At 41.9% G+C, this 23,766-nt stretch overlaps 1 protein-coding gene and 1 long non-coding RNA gene across 47 annotated transcripts in view; one reads left to right on the top strand and one right to left on the bottom strand.

Annotated features, from left to right (window-relative positions):
- RGSL1 (regulator of G protein signaling like 1) overlaps positions 1-23,766 on the top strand; it is a 126,647-nt gene that overhangs the window by 33,314 nt on the left and 69,567 nt on the right. For 28 of the 46 annotated variants that reach the window (XR_014052350.1, XR_014052360.1, XR_014052361.1 and 25 more), the window contains exon 1: positions 23,347-23,388. The exons of 1 other annotated variant lie outside the window; for it this stretch is intronic. Coding sequence is in view for 6 of the 45 variants with exons in the window: in XM_081485792.1 (XP_081341918.1) it covers positions 23,376-23,388 (13 nt within the window). In the remaining 39 variants the exon portion in view is untranslated. Of the gene's footprint in view, positions 1-23,346; positions 23,433-23,766 lie in introns of those variants that run through there. 17 more of the 46 variants (XR_014052357.1, XR_014052359.1, XR_014052365.1 and 14 more) reach the window with 1 other exon arrangement.
- Positions 57-23,613, bottom strand: LOC145504650 (uncharacterized). Its single transcript, XR_014052370.1, has 3 exons — positions 23,451-23,613; positions 6,311-6,431; positions 57-397 (listed from the first exon to the last, which is right to left on the bottom strand). It is a non-coding gene; the product is annotated as an uncharacterized LOC145504650 (long non-coding RNA).

Here is a 23,766-nt window from a genome sequence, read left to right as displayed (position 1 = left end):
CTTTATCTGTCAAATAGGGAGTATGCTTATTGTAAGGATCTGCTATCCACAGAGTATGTTGCATAGAAGGTTTATTAGTGCCATTAGTTAATGTTTAAATGCCATCCAGTTCTGAGGAGTCAATAAATGATGGAGTAATGGAGAACTATGAGAGAGAGCAGCAATACTATTTGGCCAGAAGGTGACAGCTCCATCTAGTTAAACCCCACTTAGCTTCAGATTATAGTCCCTTCTTCAGTAATCCTATTTTTTCACGTGGTCCAAGTTGTAAGGAAAGCTCTCACAGGAGATTGTAGTCATTGCTGAATTCTTTATATTGTTAGATTATTAGATTATAACTCAATATCCTCTTTTGATCCTGGGGCTTTTCACATAGAGAGATTAGTCAGGAGCATAGCTAGAAGGAAAAAGCAGGCAAAGAAAGTGTTTGTAAACCAGTGATGTTGGGCTCTGACAGCAGCTTGGAGCTATATAGAAGTCTGTAGAAATCTAGCTTTCTATTAGATCATCAACTGCTGGCTCAGGTGATGGAAATAACCAGATGTGTCTCTATGGGTGTTAGGGCCTTGCTTGACTCACTGCACCATGGGAAAGTTGCAGTGGCAGCTGCATACAGCGATCCATAAAAATTCAACATGGCCAATGGGGAGGTGGGTTTGTCCAGACTGCTTCTGTGCCTGAAGAGAGAGTGGTGGAGAGACAGCCATGCACGGGGATGTGATCTGAGGGGACTTCGCTAACAGAAATCATGTATATATATATATATATATATATATATAGAGAGAGAGAGAGAGAGAGAGAGATCATATATATATATATATATATATATATATATCACTTCTTTTTTGTATTTCCTTCCCATTTAGGTCACTACAGAGCATTGAGTCAAGTTTCCTGAAACAAATATTGTATATTAATGCATCTATGAGGAATCTAGAAAAATGGTACAGAAGATTATCAATTGTTATCCAAGCTCTAAAGAAGCTCCAAATCCCCAGGTGATAAAATATAAACTGTAACACAGAGCTAGATGCCAGGCTCATGAGTTAACCGTGGGGCAGGCAATGGGGCTGAACCCACAGAGAAACCCTACCAGCTAGGATGTTCATGCCAAAAGTATGGACGAGGGGGAACTGAAACACAGATTTCTGCATAAAGGTGTCAGCAGAGTTGGTTCCTTCCGAGGCTTCTGGTGGTTCACTGACAATCTTTGGTGTTCCTCATGGTGTAGAAACATCACCCCAATTTTGCCCTCATTTTACATGGTGTTCTCCCTGTGTGTGTGTCCAAATTTCCTCTTTCTTTCTTTAAATTGTGTTGATTTATTTGGCTGCGCCGGGTCTTAGTTGTGGCACGTGGGATCTTTGTTGCCGCGCACAGACTGTCTAGTTGTGACATGTGGGCTTGGTCAGCTTGCAGGCTTAGTTGCTTTGCAGCACGTGGGATCTTAGTTCCCCAATCAGGGGTCGAACCCTCATCCCTCTGCATTGCAAGGCGTCTTCTTAACCACTGGACCACCATGGACATGCTCCAAATTTCTTCTTTTTGTAAGGACACCAGTCCCATTAGTATTAGATCATCCTACTTCCTTCTGACCTCATCTTCACTCATACAGTTACATCTACAATATACCTATTTCCAAATCAGGTCACATTCTGAGGCATTGGAGGTTAGGACTCCAACATATGAGTTTAGGAGTGGGAAATAGACACATTCCAGCCCATAACAGATAATCCACAGCAAGAAGGGTGAGCTGACACACATAGTGAGGGACTAGCACCCCAAGGATGGACCATAGAATGTATTAGAAGAATCTGAATGAAACAAAGCTCTTCACCTCTCTCAGACACGGTCTCCTCAGCATCACAGGGAGGGAGCATCCTCCCCCTAGCATGGCTTGTGAGGATCAAGCCAGATAATGTGGAGAAAGCTCCACAAACTGTGGTAACATGAGTTTTCATTTTTATCGTACTAATTAAGAAAAATAGGGTTTCCTGGTGGCTCAAACAGTAAAGAATCTGCCTGCAATGTGGGAGACCTAGGTTCAATCCCTTGGTTGGGAAGGTCCCCTGGAGAAAGGAATGGTTACCCACTCCAGTATTCTTGCCTGGAGAATTCCATGACAGTGGAGACTGATGAGCTGCTAGTAACTCCTACTTATTGAGGGCAATGCTAAACTTTGTCTCATTCAAGTCTTACCATAACCTTGTGTGGTAAATATCCTCATTTTATGGGTAAGGAGACTGAGGCATAGAGAGGTTCAGTCATTAGCCTGAAATCACATGGCTAGTACATGGCAGAGCCAGAATTGAAACTTTGCCTTGTCAGGGCCCAAAGTCTGAGCCTTGGCTTATTCTAAACATTTCCTGATATTAGGACTGAGTTCTGGGCAGTGCTAAGGCTGAGGAAGAGGCAAAAGAAAAGAGCTATGTTTTATACTGAGAAAGAAAATGAGGAGAGTAGATGGAGGTTTATTTTAAAAGTAGCTAAGCCTGGGGAAAAGGGGGGAAAAAAGAAATAAAACGATGGTTGAGTCCTGGCCCTGGAGGAGGCATGGAGAGTAATAGCATCTGTGCATTGCAGCCTTGAGAGGGCAAGAAGCCTCTGACCCCAGAGCGAGTAACTGCCTGGAGGCTGAGGTCAGGAAGGTAGGGGAGGCTGCAGAAGGCAGATGGCTTTGGCCTGATTTGAAACATGCCAGGGTATGGGCTCTGTTCTGAATCCCAGCTCTGCTACTCAAAAGTTGTATGACCTTGAACAAGTTACTTAATTCTCGAAATTTCCATTTTTAAAACTGTAAAAAAAATTTTTTTTTGCCTTAACAACCACTTGCCTCTCTATTCTGCCTATAGAACACTCCCCTCTCCCTTTTTCTTCACTAGCTCCCTCCCCCCTCTCAGAGGGAGGTGAGCCTGCTTACCAGCCATGGGCAAGGAGTAAAGTGAAGTAGAGCAGTCTGAGCCCAGTGGTGATTCCCTTGCTGCTGGTGGGTTTAGGGGTGGAATGAAATCCAAGTCTGGGCAAAGAGATGGGAGGGGAAGCCTGCTCTAGTTCTTCTGGTAAACAATTCCATCATAAAGGAATATTTTATATACACAATAGAGCTGTCTTCTCTTGCCACTGGACATTCTATGAAGATATGGTGTCTCTAAGTGTGGCAGCATCTTGAAGCCATGACGGTTGCTAACCTGAGCACAAGGCCAAAGAGAATGGCAGAGAAGAAAACTAGAAATAAACTGGACCCTTGATGATTTCATTCAGTCATCATATTAATCAGCTCTGAAGCTACACTACCTCTGGGTTTCTCATTCAGTGAGAGAGTAAATTTCTTAATGCTTAAGCCAGCAGCAGCAGGGTTTTCTATTATTTACAGGCAAAAACGTGTTAAATGATTCATTACCTTATAGGTTTGAGTGGGGTAAATGTGGTATTTCCTATAAAATGTTTAGCACTGTGAAATGTTAACAATGATCATTGACAGAACACTTTATTATGGAATTATATACTGCTTTCTTCTTTACTAATCACGTCATACTTCTCCAAATATATATGACAAATTTTGGCCAGAATCAAAGACTGCATATTTGGTGCTCAACTCAGTTGCCAAACACAACACATAGTAGATGTCTAATGTCTGTTTTATAATCTATCTATGTATCTAGTCCTCTAAATGTAACCCTGATGGACAATATAATCCAGGTGCTCTTGTTAGTTGGGTGGAGATCCTGTTCCCAAGATGTCTTTTTTTTTTTTTTAATTTTTTTTCCAGGATGTTTTATTTTGCTACTGGGCAGTAAACTCCTAAAAAATCTAAGTAATTTGAAAAAAGGGGGAACATGGCAGACCTTTCTAAAACTAGAAGTCTCCAGAATCACAGGCTGTCAGGGCTGGAAAGGACCTAGGAATCACCTGGCCCATCTTCTTCATTTTACGACTGAGACCCAGAGACTTCCTTATGGTCACACAGCTAGAGGCTGGGTCAGGACAGGAATGCAGCCCCCAGACTCTGCCTCAGTCCTCTTCCATTGTATGTCATTAGTTCCTTGACTTTCTCCAGAGTCAGCTTCTCTTACAAGCGGAATAAGGGAGAAGCCTTCTCCCTAGAGGCTGTTCGGGCTGCCAGGAATCTGTGGGAATCCGTGGGAATCTGTGCATCCACTTCCCACCAAGGTCATTCTGCAGAGTCATTGCCAGCGACCAGGTGGCCTGGCATGAGATCTGAGACTCGGCATCCTTTGCTGTCTGTCTGCAAACATCAGCCCCTCTTCCTCCAGGGGTCACCGAGAGCCAGGAATTGGAAAGAAGCTTGTCCCTGTCCACGCATTGGTTGGATCCTAGTGTGGAAGGCTGATGACAAGGGCCGTGCAAAGAACACAGCACATATAGGCTGGGCAGCCATCCATGATTTAGGAGCTCCTGAAAGACCTTTGTTCCAGTCTGTCCCAATCTGACTCTGTATGTGGCCTAGCCTCACCCTCACCTCCACCCCCACCCGCATCCCACACACCCACACACATTCACAGTTTTATTCATGCCCTGTTCCATGAATGAGTGCTCCTACCTATTCTCAGTTGTTCCCAGCCCCAAGTTGTTGGCCAGTTCAGTTCAGTGCAAATGGCCACTCCTCCCTCAGAATTAACCAGACCCTTCTTGCTATTCCCACCATACTTGGTTTATTTCACCTCCACAAAGTTTAATTCAAGATAGCTTTAGTTGGATCTTTTCTACTAGATCAGTACTTCTCAAACTTTAGATGCATACAAATTACCTGGAGATCCTAGCAAAATACAGATTCAGATTCAGTAAGTGTGGCCTGGGGCCTGGGAGTCTGCATTCCTAACAAGCTCCACAGTGATGCTGACACTGGTGGTCTATGGATCACACTTGGAGTGACAAGGTACTGCCTCTGAGTTCCTTGAAGGCAGGTGCTATGTCTTACTTATCTTTGTAATACTAGCTTTTGGTATAGTGTCTGGCTGATTATAGCTGGTTAATAAACATTTGTTGAAATGAAATGGGTTAAGGCATTGGTATTTCTGGGGTGTTTCCCTTAAGTGTAAGTATGTGATCTGGGCAGTATTAGAGTATTGTTTAGTTGAGATGGTGTAAAGTAGGCTGGGGCAGGGCTTGGGGTTCACAGGAAGGCAGGATAAATCCTGAGTGGGACCAACACCTCAGCTTTACAGATCCAGAAGTTCACTTTTATCCATCTGTTTAGGTTCTGAAAGACTAGTGGACATTTACAAACCAGAAGGCCAAGTATATTCATTAACATTAAAGGATATGTCTTTCCAGGGACTGAATTACTTGTGCCTGCCTATGAGACACCCCGTGCCCCCCACTACCCATCCACACTCCACCCCCACCCTGCTCCTCACCTGAAATCACAGTAGCAAGGGATAAGTTAGTTCAGAACGTTGACTCAGGACACAGATAACTAAGTGTACTCATGGAGAAAATAAAGCAGGTAAAGGAAAGGCTTGATAAATTGTCCCTTCTCCAAAAAGATTTCACTTCTTTAATATAGTACGGATTTCCTCCCCAATCCAGTCTTTCTCCTTGGTTAGCACTGGATAAAGACCAGTATATTCCTGTTTCTAAGTATCTGTGTTCTTGGAGTCCATATTGACTAGCTGCTCCAGCCAACTTCAGCCAACACATCCTTCTACCAGGAAGCCCAGCCTGATCTTATTAGAACCTTTTCCAGCTGCATTCCAGTCTTGAGGGTGCATTCAAGTGAGTGTTTTAATGGTGGACGTGTATGGGGGTGGGATGCTTCTGCTCATTTGATGCTGGCTCTCACTGTCCGCCAATTCTGAGGATGCCTCACTTGGCCTTTGCTCTTAACGAGATGGCTGAGGGGTTGGGCAGGGTGGGGCAGACCAATATCCAGCTTGTGGACCAGCAAGAGCACTTGGCTCTCCTGTGGCCTCGGGGCCGTCAGTTGAGGGGGCTGACTGGGAAAGAGCCTTCCCCCACTTCCTGCCCCTTTTGCCTGATGATGAGCTGGGGTTCTCTTGAACTTCTTGACTGCTTGTGACTGAGTTTCTCAGCATATACTGTTACCTACTCACCAGTCACCATGTGACATCCTGTAGGTCACTTCTCTCTGGGCTTCAGTTTCTTCCTCTAAGAAAAAAGGGACGTGGAGGAAGTAGACCCTGTGGTCTCATCCAGCTCTGAGATTAACAGTTTAAAGCACCTTATGTTTATAACTTGCTTTAAAATGCACTAATTCATGAAATCCTCACAATTACAATTCCACATTTGCTCATGAGGAGAATGAATAAGTCTTAGAGAAGATAAATACCTTGTTTTAAAACATCTGTCCAGCAATTAGCCAAACTAGGTCTCATCCATCCATTTTCGTAATCACCAGCAGATACTGTTTCCTGAGCCTGGACAAGGAGGACTTCTTTCTTCTCTCCTACCTGAAGAGAGAAAGCACCGCCTTCTAGCTCCCTTGTTTCCCCCTTTCATCACCTCTCGCTCCCAGGGTCTGGGCTGTGTTCACCTTCTTTGTCTTCTTTCTGCAGAGTTCTCTGTGTTCTCCCTCACCTTCTCTATCTCCCTTTCTCTCCTCCACCCTCCCTTCCCTCTCCCTCCCCAACCCATCCCTCTCTTAGCCGCCTTCCTCCCCTGTCCTCCCTTTTTCTCCCGCATGCCAGCCTTTCTTGGTAAGATACTTTTGGATTATGCTTTTATAAAGATGTTACCCACACTCCTGTGGGAATCTGTGGGTCAGTGAGGGCAGGAAGATAGCTTCCAAGTATGATCTGATGACCAGAGTGGTGTTTTCTAATCTAGGGCAATGGTTTCCAAGCATCAGGTGAAAGATAGCCTGCACTGAGATCACCAGTGTCGGGAGAGGGCGTGTGACTCAAAGTGCAGATTCCTGGACCCCAACTTAGGGACTATTCAGTAGAGTCACTCTGAGTACTCTGCATTAAAAAAAAAAAATTATTTATTTGTTTTTGACTGTGCTGGGTCTTTGTGGCTGTGTGGGCTTTTATCTAGTTGCGGCAAGCAGAGGCTATTCTCTAGTTGTGGTCCACAGGCTTCTCATTGCAGTGGCTTCTCTTGTTGCAGCGCATGGGCTCTAGAGCATGAGGGCTTCAGTAATTGTGGCTCCTGGGCTCTTAGAGTACAGGTTCAATAGCTGTGGCACACAGGCTTAGTTGCTCCATGGCATATGGTATCTTCCCAGACCAGGGATCCTTTACCTCTGAGCCACTAGGGAAGCCCTGAATACTCTCTATATATTTTTAAAAAGCTTAGTACTCTACATTTCAATAAAGTTCTTCTTTAGTGATTCTGATGTGTAGCAAGATGCATGCTCTACTGTTGAGACCTGTGCCCATTAGACTCTGTCCCTGGGGGCAAACCATTGAGTAGCCAAGCATCCACAGTAGTTCTAGGAGTGTTGCCTCAGGCGGAGGCCTTTGCTTGTGGGTCACAGAGCATTAGTGAGTGAGTCTTGCACCTGCTCTTTCCCCATCACTGGTGGATACCCCATCAGTGCTATGTCTGGCTTAATAGAGGGGAGCTCATGGTTTCTACCACACTTGGACAAACTGAGTCTCCTGATTTGCATTTCATCTATTTTTGGCTAAAAACCTCCAAAACAGAGATATACTTTTTGATGACACTTCCTTCTCTCTTACAGTTGTTACCCTGTTATTGACCAGAGAGGAATAACAGGAAAGCAATTTTCACTCACATCCCTCTAATAGAACATGAGTTTCCTAATGGGTTTAGTTAGCTTACTAATTAAATTGGTTTTCTAATTAAATACCAGGACATTCCCCCTGAGATCTCTAGGTTCTGACAGCCAGAATTTGGAAGAATCTTTGAGGCCATCTCGTCTACCTCTCACTAAGGAGCCCTTACTGCCTACTGTTGAAAGAAAAACATTTTTTGAAGATAAACATTTTTTGAGGGTGAGCTCTGTACTGCATCAGAGTATAGAGTACAGATTCTTTGCTGGATCATACTCCGCCCTTGGTATACACCATGTGCTCTCAAAGGGTACACTGTCACCCCAGAGGAATTAAAAATTTGTGATTTTAGGTGTTACAATGGTTTGTGGCTTTCCAAAGAGCCATAGGACATAAAAATATAGACAGTATATCTAGGTATTAAATTTTCATGAAGGGATTATAAGGGAACGTACGTTGAAAAGCTTTCTTAGGGAGGACAAAAAAAAGAAAAGTGTTGAAAAATATTGGTTTATACAAAGGGAGTCTGTGTCTCTGAGAAGTTATAATTATGCCATGTCATCCACGTCCCTTCATTCTGCCTCTTCTGTGTTTAATTAAGGACAAATGGAACTCACAAAAGTCAGTCTCTGTAGTCCTTCATTGGGAATGATCCCATTTGCCCTGACTTCTACAGCTGGAGTGAGCTCTCTCTTCTAATTGCATATCTCTGGTCATTTGTTCACTCATTTGGTATTTCACTCTTAGCATTAGTGACCTGGTATATATCATTTGTATGTATCCATTCAGTCTTTATAACTAAATTATAAGCATTTTATGGTAGAGACCATGTGTTTATTTGATAATTTATTCATGTATTCATTCATCCATCAAACAACCATTGAGTATCTTCAGGCATGGAGCTAGATTCTAAAGAGACAAAACAGGACTTCCCAGGTGGTCCAGTGGTTAAAGAATCCACCTGCCAAAGCAGGGGACACTTCCTGGCCCAGGAAGATCCCACTTTCTGAGGGGCAACTCAGACACACACAAGTCTGTGCACTGCAACTTCTGAGCTTGTGAGCTGAAACTACTGAAGTCTGCGTGCCTAGAGCCCATGCTCTGCATCAAGAGAAGCCACTGCAGTGAGAAGCCCATGCACCACAACTATAGAGTAGCCCCCACTTTCCATAACTAGAGAAAGCATGTGTGTAACAGTGAAGACTCAGCACAACCAAAGTAAATAATTAATAAAAATTTTAAAAAATAAAGATACAAAACAGGACATGGTTTCTGGCTTCAAGTACTTCCCAGAAAATAAGGACTGGTGAAACAGGGTGACAAGTGTAACTATAGACATGAGAAGATGTTGCATGAGTGGTATCCTTCCCAGCTGAGAGGAGGCAGTGTTTGAGTTGAACCTTGAAGGGAAGGCAGAGTTTCTCAGGTAGAGAAAAAATATGTAATAGGAAGTCCATTCCATACTGAGCTGGAATCTTCTGATATGCCTGGAGACAATGGTACATGTGGGAAGAGACTGGAAATGAGGCCAAGGCAAAACATGAGGGGCCTTGAAGCCCATTCTAAGGGCATGGATTTTATCCACAAGTCATGGGATGCCACTAGAGAATTCAAAGTAACCAGTGCATGATTTGGTCTTCATTCCCCAAGCCTCACAATGGTGGAATGTAGATAGAAATTGATGAGGATTGGGACCTGGTCAAGAGATACTGCAACAATGCAGGGTTGGTGATCCCTGAACAAATGCAGTGGGTAGGTTTGGACTAGGAGGAACAGACCAGAAAAGTTACTTAGGAAGAAGAATCTAGAGAACTTGTTGATTAATTTGGGTTGAATGAAAATTGATACCACCACTTTGAAGGGACATTTATCACTATTAAAACTAAGAACGGGAATACTTGTCTATGACTCAGAAAGTCATTTATGGTTATCTACCCTAAAGAAAAATAGTTTCTCAGCATTATGTATTTTTTTTTTAATAAATTAGTTAATTTTGGGCTGCACTAGATCTTTGTAGGTGTGCATGGACTTTCTCTAGTTGCAGCAAGCAAGAGCTACTCTCTAGTTGAGCCGTGCAGGATTCTCATTACGTGGCTTCTCTTGTTGCGGAGCACAGGCCTTAGGGCACCCAGGCTTCAACAGTTGCAGTTTAGCAGTTGTGGCTTGCAGGCTTGGTAGTTGTGGGCCATGGGCCTAGTTGGCCTCATGGCATATGGAATCTTCCTAGACCAGGGATCAAACCCGTGTACCCTGGATCAAGTGCCCATTCCTTGACTGATCTGTTACTAGGAAAGTAGAATCTGTTAAAAGATGACAGCTCCCACTTAACTGAGATGGTTTGAGGGGGACACTTCTCAGAAGAGGGAAGCTTTCATAAACAAAACAGCAATAGATTTATACCATGCCAACTCAATTAGGAAAGGCATTTAGAAAAGACAAAAATATATCTAAAAGGTCATAATTTTTTCATTATTTACAGATATGATGACATAAGAGCATTTGGAAATTAGTAAGAACAGTATGTAAATGCAACAAAATGATTAATATAAAGATCAATATAATATTATAGTTTCTTATATCAGTAAAAGTAAAATGGAAGATCTATTCATAGTAGCAACAAAAGATAAATAAACCAATATGGAGAGCTACAGGATCAATATAAAACGTCATTAATTTGAGACATTCCTTGTATTTGATTGACTGTTATGAAGGATAATATGACCACCACCACTCTAAATGAATGCTATTTCATGAGAGAAAATATATTTTTTGAACTTTTTATTTTGTATCAGGGTATAGCCAATTAACATGGGCTTCTCAGGTGGCACTAGTGGTAAAGAACACACCTGCCAGTGCAGGAGACATAAGAGACATGGGGTCAATCCCTGGGTTGTGAAGATCCCCTGAAGGAGGGCATGGCAACCCACTCCATTATTCTTGCCTGGAGAATCCCGTGGACAGAGGAGCCTGATGGGATACAGTCCATCAGGTTGACAAGAGTCGGACATGACTGAAGCGACTTAGCGTGCACACATAGCCAATTATCAACGCTCTGATAGTTTCAGGTGAACAGTGAAGGGACCAGCCATAAATATACATGTATCCATTTTCCCCAAAATATCTCTTACATCCAGGCTGCCACATAACATTGATCAGAGTTGCATGTGCTATACAGTAGGTCCTTGTTGGTTATCCATTTTAAATATAGCAGTGTGTTACATGACCATACCAATCTCTCTATCCCTTCCCCTTGGCAACCATAAGTTGTCTTCTAAGTCTGAGTCTCTTTCTGTTTTGTAAGTAAATTCATTTGTGTGATTTTTTTTTTAGATTCCACATTTAAATGATCTCATATGATATTTCTCCTTCTCTGTCTGACTTACTTCATTCAGTATGACACTCTTTCGGTCCATCCGTGTTGCTGCAAGTGTCATTACTTCATTCTTTTTAATGGCTGAATAATATTCCATTGTACATATGTACCTCATCTTCTTTATCCATTCCTCTGTCAATGGACATTTAGGTTGCTTCCATGTCTTGGCTGTTGTAAACAATGTTCCAATGAACACTGGGGTGCGTGTATCCTTTCAGATCATGTTTTTCTTCGGATATATGCCCACGAGAGGAACTGTAGGTCATATGGTAGCTCTATTTTTAGTTTTTTAAGGAACCTCCATACAGCTCTCTATAGTGGCTGCACCAATTTACATTCCCACCAACAGTGTAGGAGGATTCCCTATGAGAGAAAACATTTGATGATTAACTCACATGAAGGTTACTAACTTAATAGAAACTTCTTTGTTATAAGTACTTATATTTTACTCAGTGATTCTCAAAATTTAGTATTCATAAGAAAAATTACTGGGCTTCTCTGGTGGCTCAGTGGAAACAATCCAGCTGCTAGTGCGGGAGACATGGGTTTGATCCCTGGTCTGGGAAGATGCCATCGAGCAACTAAGCCCATGCACCACAGACCACAGGAGCCTCAACTACTGAGCACATGTGCCACAACTACTGAAGCCTGCATGCTCTAGAGCCTGGCTCCACAAGTCATTTCAGTGAGAAGCCTGTGCACCGCAACTAGAGAGTAGTCCCTGCTCTCTGCAACTAGAAAAAAGCCTGCATGGCAACGAAGACCCAATATGACCAAAAAAAATAAATGAATAAAAATTATTTTGAAAGAGAAAATTACCTAGGAATTTTTACTGAAATGCTTTTTGCAAACATAATCCCAAGAAATTTCAAATCAGTACCTCTTCATAGTTAACTGCTGCACTCAATATGCCAGAAAATTTGGAAAACTCAGCAGTGACCACAGGACTGGAAAAGGTCAGTTTTCATCCCAATCACAAAGAAGGACAATACCAAAGAATGCTCAAACTACTGCACAATTTCACTCATTTCACATGCTAGCAAAGTGATGCTCAAAATCCATCAAGCTAGGCTTCAACAGTGTGTGAACTGAGAATTTCCAGATATACAAGCTGGATTTAGAAGAGGCAGAGGAACCAGAGATCAAATTGCAAACATCAGTTGGGTCATAGAAAAAGCTAGGGAATTTCAGAAAAACATCTGCTTCACTGACTACACTATAGCTTTTGACTGTGTAGATCACAACAAATTGTGGAAAATTCTTAAAGAGATGGGAATACCAGACCACCTTACCTGCCTCCTGTGAAACCTGTATGCAGGTCTCGAAGCAACAGTTAGAACCAGACGTGGAATAACAGACTGGTTCAAAATTGGGGAAGGAGTATGTCAAAGCTGTATATTGTCACCCTGCTTATTTAGTTATATGCAGAGTACATCATGTGAACTGCACAGGCTGGAATCAAGCATGCGGGGAGAAATATTAATAACCTCAGATTCGCAGATGACACCACTCTTATGGCGGAAAGTGAAGAACTGAAGAGCCTCATGATGAAAGTGAAAGAGGAGAGTGAAAAAGCTGGCTTAAAATTCAACCTTCAAAAAACTATGATCATGGCATCCAGTCCCATCACTTCATGACAAATAGATGTGGAAACAGTGACAGACTTTATTTTCTTGGGCTCCAAAATCACTGTGAATGGTGACTACAACCATGAAATTAAAAGACCCTTGCTCCTTGGAAGAAAAGCAATGACAAACCTAGATGGCGTATTAAAAAGCAGAGACATTACTTTGCCTGCAGAGGTCTGTATAGTCAAAGCTACTGTTTTTCCAGTAGTCACATACGCATGTGAGAGCTGGACAATAAAAAAGGGCCAAAGAATTGATGCCTTTGAACTGTGATGCTGGGGAAGACTCTTGAGAGTCCATTAGACTGCAAGGAGATCAAACCAGTCAATCCTAAAGGAAATCAACCCTGAATATTCTTTGGAAGGACTGATGTTGGAGCTGAAGCTCCAATACTTTGGCCACCTAATGCAAAGAGCCAAATCACTGGAAAAGACCCTGATCCTGGGAAAGATTGAAGGCAGGAAGAGAAGGGGATGACAGAGGATGAGATGGTTGGATGGCATCACCTACTCAAAGGACATGAGTTTGAGCAAGCTCTGGGAGATGGCGAAGGACAGGGAAGCCTGGTATGCTGCAGTCCGTGGGTTCGCAAAGAGTTGGACACGACTGAGCAACTGAACAACAACAACAAAACCTCTACATAGAAACTATTTGCCTATATAACTTGAAAAAACACTGAAACTCAACGGAAGGAACCTCAAGTGGTGGCACTTTAGGTTTATCTGGAGATGAGCAGAAGAGATTCTCAGGAGTGAACATTTTTCTGGTCATGCTCAAATAATATCAGAGTAATTGTGCTGTGTATGTTTACTTGTGAGTTGTAACTATTTATACCCAGGAGAGCACATTTGTTCCTGGTATTTGTATGAAGTTATATATGAGAATGTTTACCTATATTGTGTGTTATCCCTGCTTTCTCTGAGTACTTCCTGACATTCTGTGAATTGGGGAAGGAAGGAAGGTAGAAATGATAAATCTGAAGCATAGTCTGTGAGAAGGGAAGTTGCCCAAGCATTGTGCTGGATAATATGTTTATTTCTTCATATGGCAATGGTTGATTAGCTATCAGTGGACCAGAGCAGAAGACAAGAACGGAAACCATGACACCCACCCCACCATGAGATTGGGTTTTTTCCAAGATCATTTTTCTTCTGTATGTGGATGCTGTGAACTGAATAGAGAATATAAGTAGACTTCAAAAAGTCTACAGGCTTCCTGCAGACTCTAGAGCCTGACGTGGCCACACCTGAGCCTCTTGTCTCTGCCTGTAGACAGACCTACCTTCAGTTTCATGGGAGGCTTCGAGGGTCATCTGTACCCAGGACTGTGTATCTTCTTCTATGGACTTTATCACGCACGGCTCAGCTTCAAGGCCTTGATATGTAACCTCCCTGTCCAGTATCCGCCACGCCATCCCTGGAGCCAAGGAAGATGGGCAAGGCTGCGGCAAATACACTATGTGGGGCTGGTGAAGACATTGAGCAGCTTTATTTTAGTGGCCCAAGAACTGCATAGCATTCAAGGGCAGTTTGTACTTATCACCAAGATGTTTCATCAGAGAAACTTTTTGTACGACAAACAGTGGCAGCATCTTACTCTCTACGCGACCTTCTTCCTGAGCGGATGTGTAGACATGGTGAGCCAGAACTTGTTGCCCCAAAGGGCTCCTGCCCTGGAGCAAGGTGCCCAAGCGCTGAGCATGTTTCTGATTTTGACCCTGATGGTGTCTCACGTGGAGGACTCAGAAGGAGTGGAGCTACAGAGTCACATCCTGTTCATCCAGGTCTTATTCCTATTGCTGCTGGTGGGGATCACAGAGCTGTGGGCTCCCAACTCATTGCGGTTCTGGGTGATGAAGGCTCTTTTGTATATGATTGCAGGCTCTTGGCTGATTCAGATAGGCTTTATGCTGTTCAAACCAATCTCTGGCCACAAATGGATGGATGATGACAAAAATGATATTCTATTTGTTACCACCTTCTTCTGTTGGCACGTGGCTTCCCTTGCCATGCTGATGGTCTGGATCTATGGCTTTTCCTTTTGGTGGTATCATTACGTTTGCTGATGCCCAAATCAGATGAGCCTGGAATGGTTCCTGTCACCTGCACATTCCAGAACATCTGGAGGAGAAGTTGAGGGAAGAGAAGCTGTCAGAGAGGAAGACCGGGTGTCTTTCCTTCAGAAGTGCCAAGGGCGTATGACTCTCTCCTCTTTAGGCTTCTCTCAGTCTTGTTTGCTAAGCAGTGAGCAGAGAAAAGGCAAATGAAGCCCAAGAGGCCTGTTGCTGTGACCTACACTTTCAATTCCCCAAGTATTTCCCCATCTCACTTCAGCTCCAGCCAAGGCACCTGCTTGCTGTGCTCTTCTCTGTATTCCTCACCCCCCGCAACCCAATAGAATGTGAAAATAAATGTACTATATCCTGCCTTTGGGTTTTTATAAATATCCCTCACCCATCACATAGAATACCTAACACTGGTCACTGACATTTAGTAATTAAAATGATTTACAGTCTTTAGTGCCGCATAATAATTTATCTATCATAAAATTACCCCCTCAGCTACTCCCTCATCCTTTCTCTTTCTTGATCGCTTCAATACTCATACTAAATCCTAACTGATATTTTGAACATCTGGAACTCACAGAACTGTTGCTGAGGCCTTTCTTTTGATTACTTTATGGTTTATCAAACAGAAAGTCAGATGCTTTTTTTTAAAGCTTTGTTGAGATGTACTTAATATACCAAAAAAAGTTGGATATAATGTATACATTTTGATGAGTTTGGCATAAATATATTGTGATACCATCCAATGGCAACCCACTCCAGTATCCTTGCCTGGGAAATCTCATGGACAGAGGAGCCTGGAGGGCTGTAGTCCATGGGATCACAAGAGTTAGCAACTAAACCACCACCACCATCACCAAAGTCCGTCAAGGCAGTTTCCTCTGCAGGGTCTAGAAGAGAGCAGAAGCCTGCACATAGGGCTCAGAAGCATTCGCCTGCTTCCAGAATTTCTCCACCCTCTGCTCACCCAGTGTAGTGTCTGCCAGATTCTTCTACCTGGGTAGATCAGCCCATTGCTCTGTACACACCTCAACTGATGTCCAAGTAAGACTCACCAGGACCCACTCCTTTTGGGGTCATCTCATATAAAATGAAATCCAATGGCTTATTTATTCTACCCACTCCCCCCTCCCTGCCACTTTTCTTTTTAATCCTCACAAATATTGTATGAGGTAGGCTTATAGATGATAACCTAAAACTCAAAAAGTCTTAAGAAGCTGGCTTAAGGTAGCTAGACATTTAGCCATGTCACATAATGCTAATAGCTGCATGTCAAAGGGAATGGAATTCTGAGGAGTAGAGTTAAATGATTGAGAACTTGTAAAAGAATGTCTTTAGGCCACCCATTTGGATCTCTCCCTCCTGTCCCCAGAGTATGGAGAATCTAAGCTTCCCTCATTCGTGGTCACAGTTAAAATATCTATGCTTAAATGGAGTGAGGTTGGGGCAAGGATTCTAGAGAGTCATTATCCTTCCAGTTTCCCCCTTGCTTCCAGTTCCTAGGAAAACTAGATGGAGCCTTTTTCCTTTGGTTCTGCCCTATTCTTCCTTGTTAATTTTCTTGTTCAAAAGTTAAGGTGTAAGGACTTCTCTGGCAGCCCAGTGGTTAGAACTTTACCTTCCAGTGCAGGGGATGCAGTTCAATCTCTGGTAAGGGAACTGGAATCGCACATCCCTTGCCACCACACACACACAAAAAAACCAGAAACAATATTGTAATAAATTCAATAAAGCCTTAAAAAAAAAAGTTAAGGTATAGCACGGGTAAATTGTCTGGCTGTTACAAGCTTCTGCCCTCTGGTTTTAGGGGCTTGTGAGCATTCTGAGAATTGCAAAGGAAGGGGGTACTTTCAGTGTTATTTACAGGGGGCTCAGTGCTGTCTCAGGATGAGAGGGAGGGCTGGTATGCATGTGCTGAACATCCACTGTGCAAGCAGGGATTAGCTCTCCATCAAAAGCTCACACCTTGCAGGGGTGGGATGATCTGGTAACCATGTTGCTCCACACGAGAGAAGAGCCATGATTCCCGCTGCCCGCGCCCCACCCCGCAACCACCAGGTGGAAATAAAATATTCTGCAGGCACTAGTCCTGTTTTGTGCTTCTCCTTGCTCCTGGTGACAGTGGAGCTCCGCACTTTCCCCTGGAGGCTCTACCCTCTTCCTGGTTGTCACCTCTGGGTCCCTTCCCTTTGTTTCTCACCCACAACCTTGGGTATCTTTTCAGGCCTTGCCCAGCCCTGCAGCTCCTCCTGCCTGTGGCCTAGCTCATACTCCTCCAGTGCCTTGGGGTGGGGGTAGTAGGGAGTCTGCTTTTCATCTACACTCCTTCCTAGTGATTTGGCAAAACTCCATTTGCTACTTCACTCAAGCCTGCTCTTTTTTTCATATTGGAAGTGATTTTGGATTTTTTTAATCTAAAAATTATTATTATTATTATTTTTTGCCATTACAATATGACCTCATCTTGCAGCAATGTCTTTCACTAATTAGGAGAAAAGTTATATATAAGGGCAGACAAGAAAAGCCTAAATATTAATATGTTAAGGTATTTTTCTTTATACAAATATAAAATTTTTCTCTATATAAATATAAAAGGTGGAGAGATACCAAAGCCACGTTTTGATGTCTCTCTCCTGAGTTTCTCAGATGTTTCTCTTCTTTTGAGCACTTTTGAGGTCAGATACTGATAAGCTCATTTCTTATAGTAAATTAATACCTCAAATATTATTATTTCTCACAACATGTATCTCTGAGGTGAAATAATAAATATTAGCAGGGGCCTTCAAACCAGAAAGGATTATTATTACTGAGGCCTGATAAAATGGAATGGGCAGGCCTGCTGTTCAGGTGATAAGAAACTTTCTGTATGCCTCATATCACGGTAGGTAAGAGCACTCTGACAGTAATCCTAATCACGGCGGAATGCAAAATCAACTGAAGAGAAATCTGGAAAAAACAAATAAAAAAACTCAAATAGAATTTTGGAGAGAAAGGTGTAATCTTTAGCATTGCCCACCAGAGGGCACCATCTTTCCATGAGCTGGGAAAGGGACACTTGCTCTCCGTTTGTACTGGAATGGCAACCCCACTCCAGTATTCTTGCCTGGAGAATCCCATGGACAGAGGAGCCTGGCGGGCTACAGTCCATGGGGTCGCAAAGATTCGGACAGGACTGAGCGACTAGCACACACATCAATTTAAAAGAAACGAGGGAGGTGTAAAGAAGAAGGTAGAAAAATGTATAAGCGAGTGTTTTCCAAGCATCTAGTAAGCATAATGAAGGTCTGTTTGTTTCCTATTAAACTTAGATGTGTGGACATGAATCAGCATAGATTCAACATAGATGTAGGGTATATATGTATATATCTATATACCTAGATACATAGGTAGATGGATATATAGACATATGGATATCTATGTAGACATATATAGATACAGGTAGCTATATACACATAAATATATAGATATATATGTGTGTGTGTCTCAAAAACATAGCAGTGTCAAAACACTTGAGCTAAAATGACTGTTTTTTAAGCAACTCTATAAAAATCGTCAAAATGCTTGTTTAGCTTATCACAGAATAGGCATACAATGAATAGTTGACTGAATGTATAAATAAAGTATCTAGTATAGGTGTAACGTGGATGAAATGTCAGTTTAGTTCTGATCTGGTTTTTGAGGGATAAGCAGGAGTTTGTTAGAGGAGTTCAGGGCAGGCATGCTGAGGTCATACTTTCCTGTACTCATAAGCCTGGTGGTACGGTTCCAGTGATGGAATTTCATGGCCCGATAGTACCAGAGAAAACTACTGAGTTCCTGCCCCACCTAAGAAAGGTAGTTAAGGAAGAACCCTGCAAATTGTCTTATGGAAAGCTTGATAATTTACTTTTCAGATTAATAGGCTGTTACAAGGGAGCATGATGCCAACAACAACAAAATGTTTGGTATTGCTTGTGTTATAGTCAGTATTCAATATATTATGGTACATATTTAATAAACTAATTATTAAACTTTTAAACTTAGCATATAAAATTGCTTATAAATATAATTTTACTTTAAATTGCTTTCACTTGGTCCTCATTTTTCAATAAAATCTTACTTTGGATAAATTTTCCTAAACAGATACCACTTCCATATTTTAACTAAATTTCTTAGACATTTCATATTTTGAATTGAAGATAAGATTTCAAAAAAAACTTTAAATAGCAGGCAGATTTACAAGCCTAACAAAGTAAATTCTCCTAAGAACTTAAAAAGGCTCTTGTAAATTTAATGTCAGACTTTAAAATAAATATAAAACAAAAATTAAGCATTTTATTATATAAAAAACAAGATTCACAAAATAGCACACATTTTTTAAAAGTATGTTTGCATGTGTTTCTTGATGTTTTGTGTGTTCCAAGATGGTTATAGCCTACCATGTTTCTTCAATCATCAGTTACCTCATTCATTAATCAGTGTAACAGACACACATGCCCATTCATCTTAAGAGAATTCAGGGTGAAGCTCTTGATAATTTAATAATCACATTTTATTCCTTAGATTATCACTTCTTTGGAAAAGAGCTAGCATAACCTGGGCAAAAGAAATTCTTTTAGTTCTCTTCCTAAAAGAGTGGCCTATTCAGTACTGATCTATACCCACATTCCTTAAGACACTATGTTTTTTAGACTTGTCTTCAATAAAGCTATGTAAAGCCACTCTCTACTCCGAATCACTGCCCTACTGTCTTCCCCACAGCTCAAGGAGGCTGACTGCTGGAGCTATTAGCAACCAAATGGAGTGCTGTCACCCCAGTAATAGCAAGGACTGAAAGCCAGCAATGAATTACGTGCAGTTAGATTCCTGACCCTTTCAAAACCTTAGAATTCCCAAAGTAAAAGGGTGCCAGACGTCTCCCCAAGTTGTGTGATGATAAGAATCACCCAGGGTGTTCATTAAACACATACATTACCAGGTCCCTGCTCTGGTAGAAAAGCCTGGGTGAGGCTCAAGAGTTTTGTATATTTTACAAGTTCCCAGATGGTTATTATTATCAGGCAAATATAAAATAGATTGTTTTTTTAAAAATTACACTTGAGTTCACATCTCAGCTCTAACACTTCCCAGTTGTGTGTTGGATCAGATCCAGCTTAACAATGATTTCCCAAAGCTCTGGGCATCTACTTTACTCCAGTAATCTCTTTGATGAAAGTTTGGAAGAGACTCAGTAAATACTTGGAAAGATAATGTAAGGTTCTTCCTAAAGGGCAAAATACTTTCTTTTTATTCAAGAGCTTCTAGGTCTGACTCAGGATTGAAAATTGGATGAGGGGTCTAGAATTCTACAGGACAGCTCATTTTTGGTTCATATTCATATTAATTCTTTCACTGAGCACTTCCATGTGAAAGAAACTGCTCTAGATGTTTGAGATGCATCATGAAATAAAATTAAAAAATTCCTGCCACCATGGAGTTTATGTTCTCAACTAGAATCTGAGCAAGCTGCCACATATTTTTTTCCAAGGGACTCTATAATCAATAGCCACCACCAAGAACCTGTGGGTTGGATCATTGTGATACCCCCATGCCATAGCTACTACTATTTTATTTATTTATTTGGCTGTGGTGGGTTCTAGTTGTGGCACACAGGATCTTTAATCTTCATTGCAGCATACAGGATCATTAGTTTTGGCATGGAAACTCTTAGTTGTGTGGGATCTAGTTCCCTGACCAGGGATCTAACTAGAGCCCCTATACTGGGAGCACAAAGTCTTAGCCAATGGACCACCAGGGAAGTCCCCATTGTTACTATTATGATATCAACATATACTTTATCTTTGGTGGTTAGCAGCACCTCCCATTAAAATTGTTGCCAAAATCTAGGTTTCCAGTCTACTGATGCCAAATAGAAATACAGAGACAGAATTTGGAGGAAATAGAAAAGAGTATCTTTATTATTTTTGCCAGGCAAAAGCAAAACACAACAGGCTAGCACCTCAGTAACTGTGCCCCTATCTCTCGGGAATAGGGGAAGGTTTTATATCCTTATTAAGGTCTTGCATTTTTTTTCTCCTGCAAAGTTTCAAAATGACCACAGCTAGCATCAGGCAACTCAGCAAGTAGGCCTGGTGTCCCTGAAGTTATCGGCCCTTGACCTTCTTTCTGAAATGCAGAATGCTAGAAGAGAGTGTAGGGGGAGAAGGCCAGGTGCAGAGTATAATCTATATGGAATCAGAGAGTAATTAGCTTTGTGAAGCTTTGTGGAGGACAAGTCTAGTTACAAGTGTTTATTAGCAGTAACAGCTAAAGAATAACCAAGATTGTTTAACTCTTGCAGGCCTGTTTGTTTGCGCCAAAAGGCCATTCACTCATTTCTGTTTTTGCTCCAACAAAATCAAGGCTAATTTGCAACCACAGCATCTTCTTCCAGCCTTTGTGGCCATCTCCAGTCTGCCACTACTGCTGGCACCATCACCAGTGAGCATTTGCTGTCATAGGCACCACCATGCATTATTTCTCCTTGCCCCTGAGCTTTTGAGTCGCCCCTTCAAGATGAAAAGTTCTGGATGGAGGATCTAATTGCTGAATCTAGGACAGGTGTCCAAGTCTTTGCTGCCAGGACAGGAGAGGGGCTGTCTGGTCCCTCGGGCATTTATAATGGGAGACAGTCCCTCCAAGACTCACAATTTTTCATCTCAAATAAGAAGAACGGTCATAGACTGAGTGACCAAAACAAAACTCCACAAAACCCTAATAAATGTACTTATTCTTGACCCCTTTGGTGTTTAAGATCCTCTTTGGGCTGATTTACGTGTATCCCAGGACAGTGTGAGGAGGGATCTAAATGTGGCAAATCAGACCCAAAGGTGGGACTACCCAAGATGATTTGCCTCTCCTTCAAGTGAACATGAGCTTCGTCTTCAAACCCATTTGAAGGCAATAAAAAATGAGTAACTAAAGTTAATTTCTATATTAAAATATTCTGAGCACTTGTCTTACAACAAGTCATTCTCTGTGAGTAAATTTATGCTGAGTTCCAAATTTCCAACTTGTGACAAATGTTTTAGACCTTGGTACGTTGGGAATATGTTAGAAACTTCTATTTCCTCATCATTTATTATTGTTCTTCATCTCTAAGACTCTTTCCATGTGGACAAAAACCTTTCTGCTCTTGGCTTTGAGTTGCTCATGACCCCAGAAGTAGGCCTGGCCCAGTTTACAATTGAAAAAACATTATACCACTTATACCATCCTTGGGCTTCCATGGTGTCTCAGTGGTAAAGAATCTGCCTGCAGTGCAGGAGACCTGGGTTCGATCCCTGGATTGGGAAGATCCCCTGGAGGAGGGCATGGCAATCCACTCCAGTATTCTTGCCTGGAGAATCCCCATGGACAGAGGAGCCTGGCGGGCTACAGTCCATGGGGTCACAAAGAGTTGGACATGACTGAGTGACTAAGCACACACATACCATCCTGAGAAAAATTAAAATGAAAGAATTATAACTTCTTTCCCATATTGCCTCTTGCTCACCTCTGTTTTCTTGGAATAATTGGCCTAAATGAATGAGGCATTGATCAGGAATAGAACATGCTTGGTCAAAACTGGTCACAGAAAATTTCTAGTTCTTCTGTATGCTGTGATTTGATGAAAATGTTGAATAGCTTTGTTTCAATCTTATGGTTAATTTCTTAGATATGTGGGATACCTTTTTCTAAGTAGCTCCTTTCCATACAGATACTGTTTACATCTTACTTTATAAAATCTGTGGGAAAGTCTAATTAAACATATAAGGATATACATAAGAAGTAGTGGAAGAAATTATACAGAAAAATACATTATTGTGAGAAAGTCCAGGAGAGTTATTTCTAAGCCCATTGAAGTATGTTTTCCATGTGAAAAGAAGGTTTGATTTACTGGCATATTGGAAATAACACAAGCTCTTGAATCAGATAGGCAGAGTCCAATCTCAGTGTTGCATTTACTATTTTGCATTAAAAAGGAGGTGATGATAATCCCTATTTTGCATGACTAAGAATTGAATGAGAATAAAGTACAAACACCTAGTCTAATTCTTCTACATGAAAACTAATGTTTGTTCAATCTCTTTTCAAACCCACAACCAACCAGAGGAAACTGTCTGGAAAAGAAGAGAAGGGGTAGAAAACAACATGGATATTAGGTTGAATTTTCCAGCTTATCTGAGGGTCAAGTCATTAAATATTCATTGAATACTGGTTAAATTTCTAGAAGGATACTAGATCCAAAAGACACATCAGAAGTTAACAGATTCCTACTCCCTCAAAGAATGAAGTCAAGTTCAAGAGACAGAACTCAGGACCTATAATTAGACAACAATTAAAAGGAAACTGTCAATGCACACCAAATAGTATGGACGAAAGCCCTAGGTATAGGAAGAGTATGTTAGTTAAGGGAATTCAGGAGCTCAGTTAACATAAGATTTATCTTCAGACTGAGTTCTATTACAGAGGTATAGAATCTGGAACCCCTAGCAGGAGGTGTCACTGTGCATTCATAAGGGGCAGGGTGCTGTTGACTGGGGGCTGATTCCGCTCCTAAACAATCACAGTAGCAGGAAGAGCAAGGCGACATGAGCAATGCTGGTGAGTCTCTGAGAGGGATGTCCCAGCAGCTTTGAGCACCCCAAGTAAGGCAAACTACTCACCTTCGCAGTGTTAACAGGAATGAGTCAATCGGGGACACCACATGTGGACTCTGTGTTATTCATGCCCATTGTTTTTCTTCTCTCTTCTCCCCTTCCCCCACCTCATGCCATCAGATCTTTGAGGATCAGATAGGGTCCCATTGATAACACAACCAAGGCAACTAGGAGGAATACCTAAGAGGGAAGAATTAACATGTGTATCAGCCATTATGTGTCATACCTCCTCCAGGGAGAAGGCTGGCATGAGGTTTGGGGTTATCCAACAATTTCTTTATTACCAAATCAGCATCACTATTGTATGGAATGAATGTTGAAA

Source organism: Giraffa tippelskirchi, chromosome 5, assembly GCF_054371585.1.
Source record: "Giraffa tippelskirchi isolate mGirTip1 chromosome 5, T2T-mGirTip1v1.2.pri, whole genome shotgun sequence".
Taxonomy (NCBI): Eukaryota; Metazoa; Chordata; class Mammalia; order Artiodactyla; family Giraffidae; genus Giraffa; species Giraffa tippelskirchi.
Note: the sequence above shows the minus strand (reverse complement) of the source record. Positions and strands in the feature narration are given on the sequence as shown.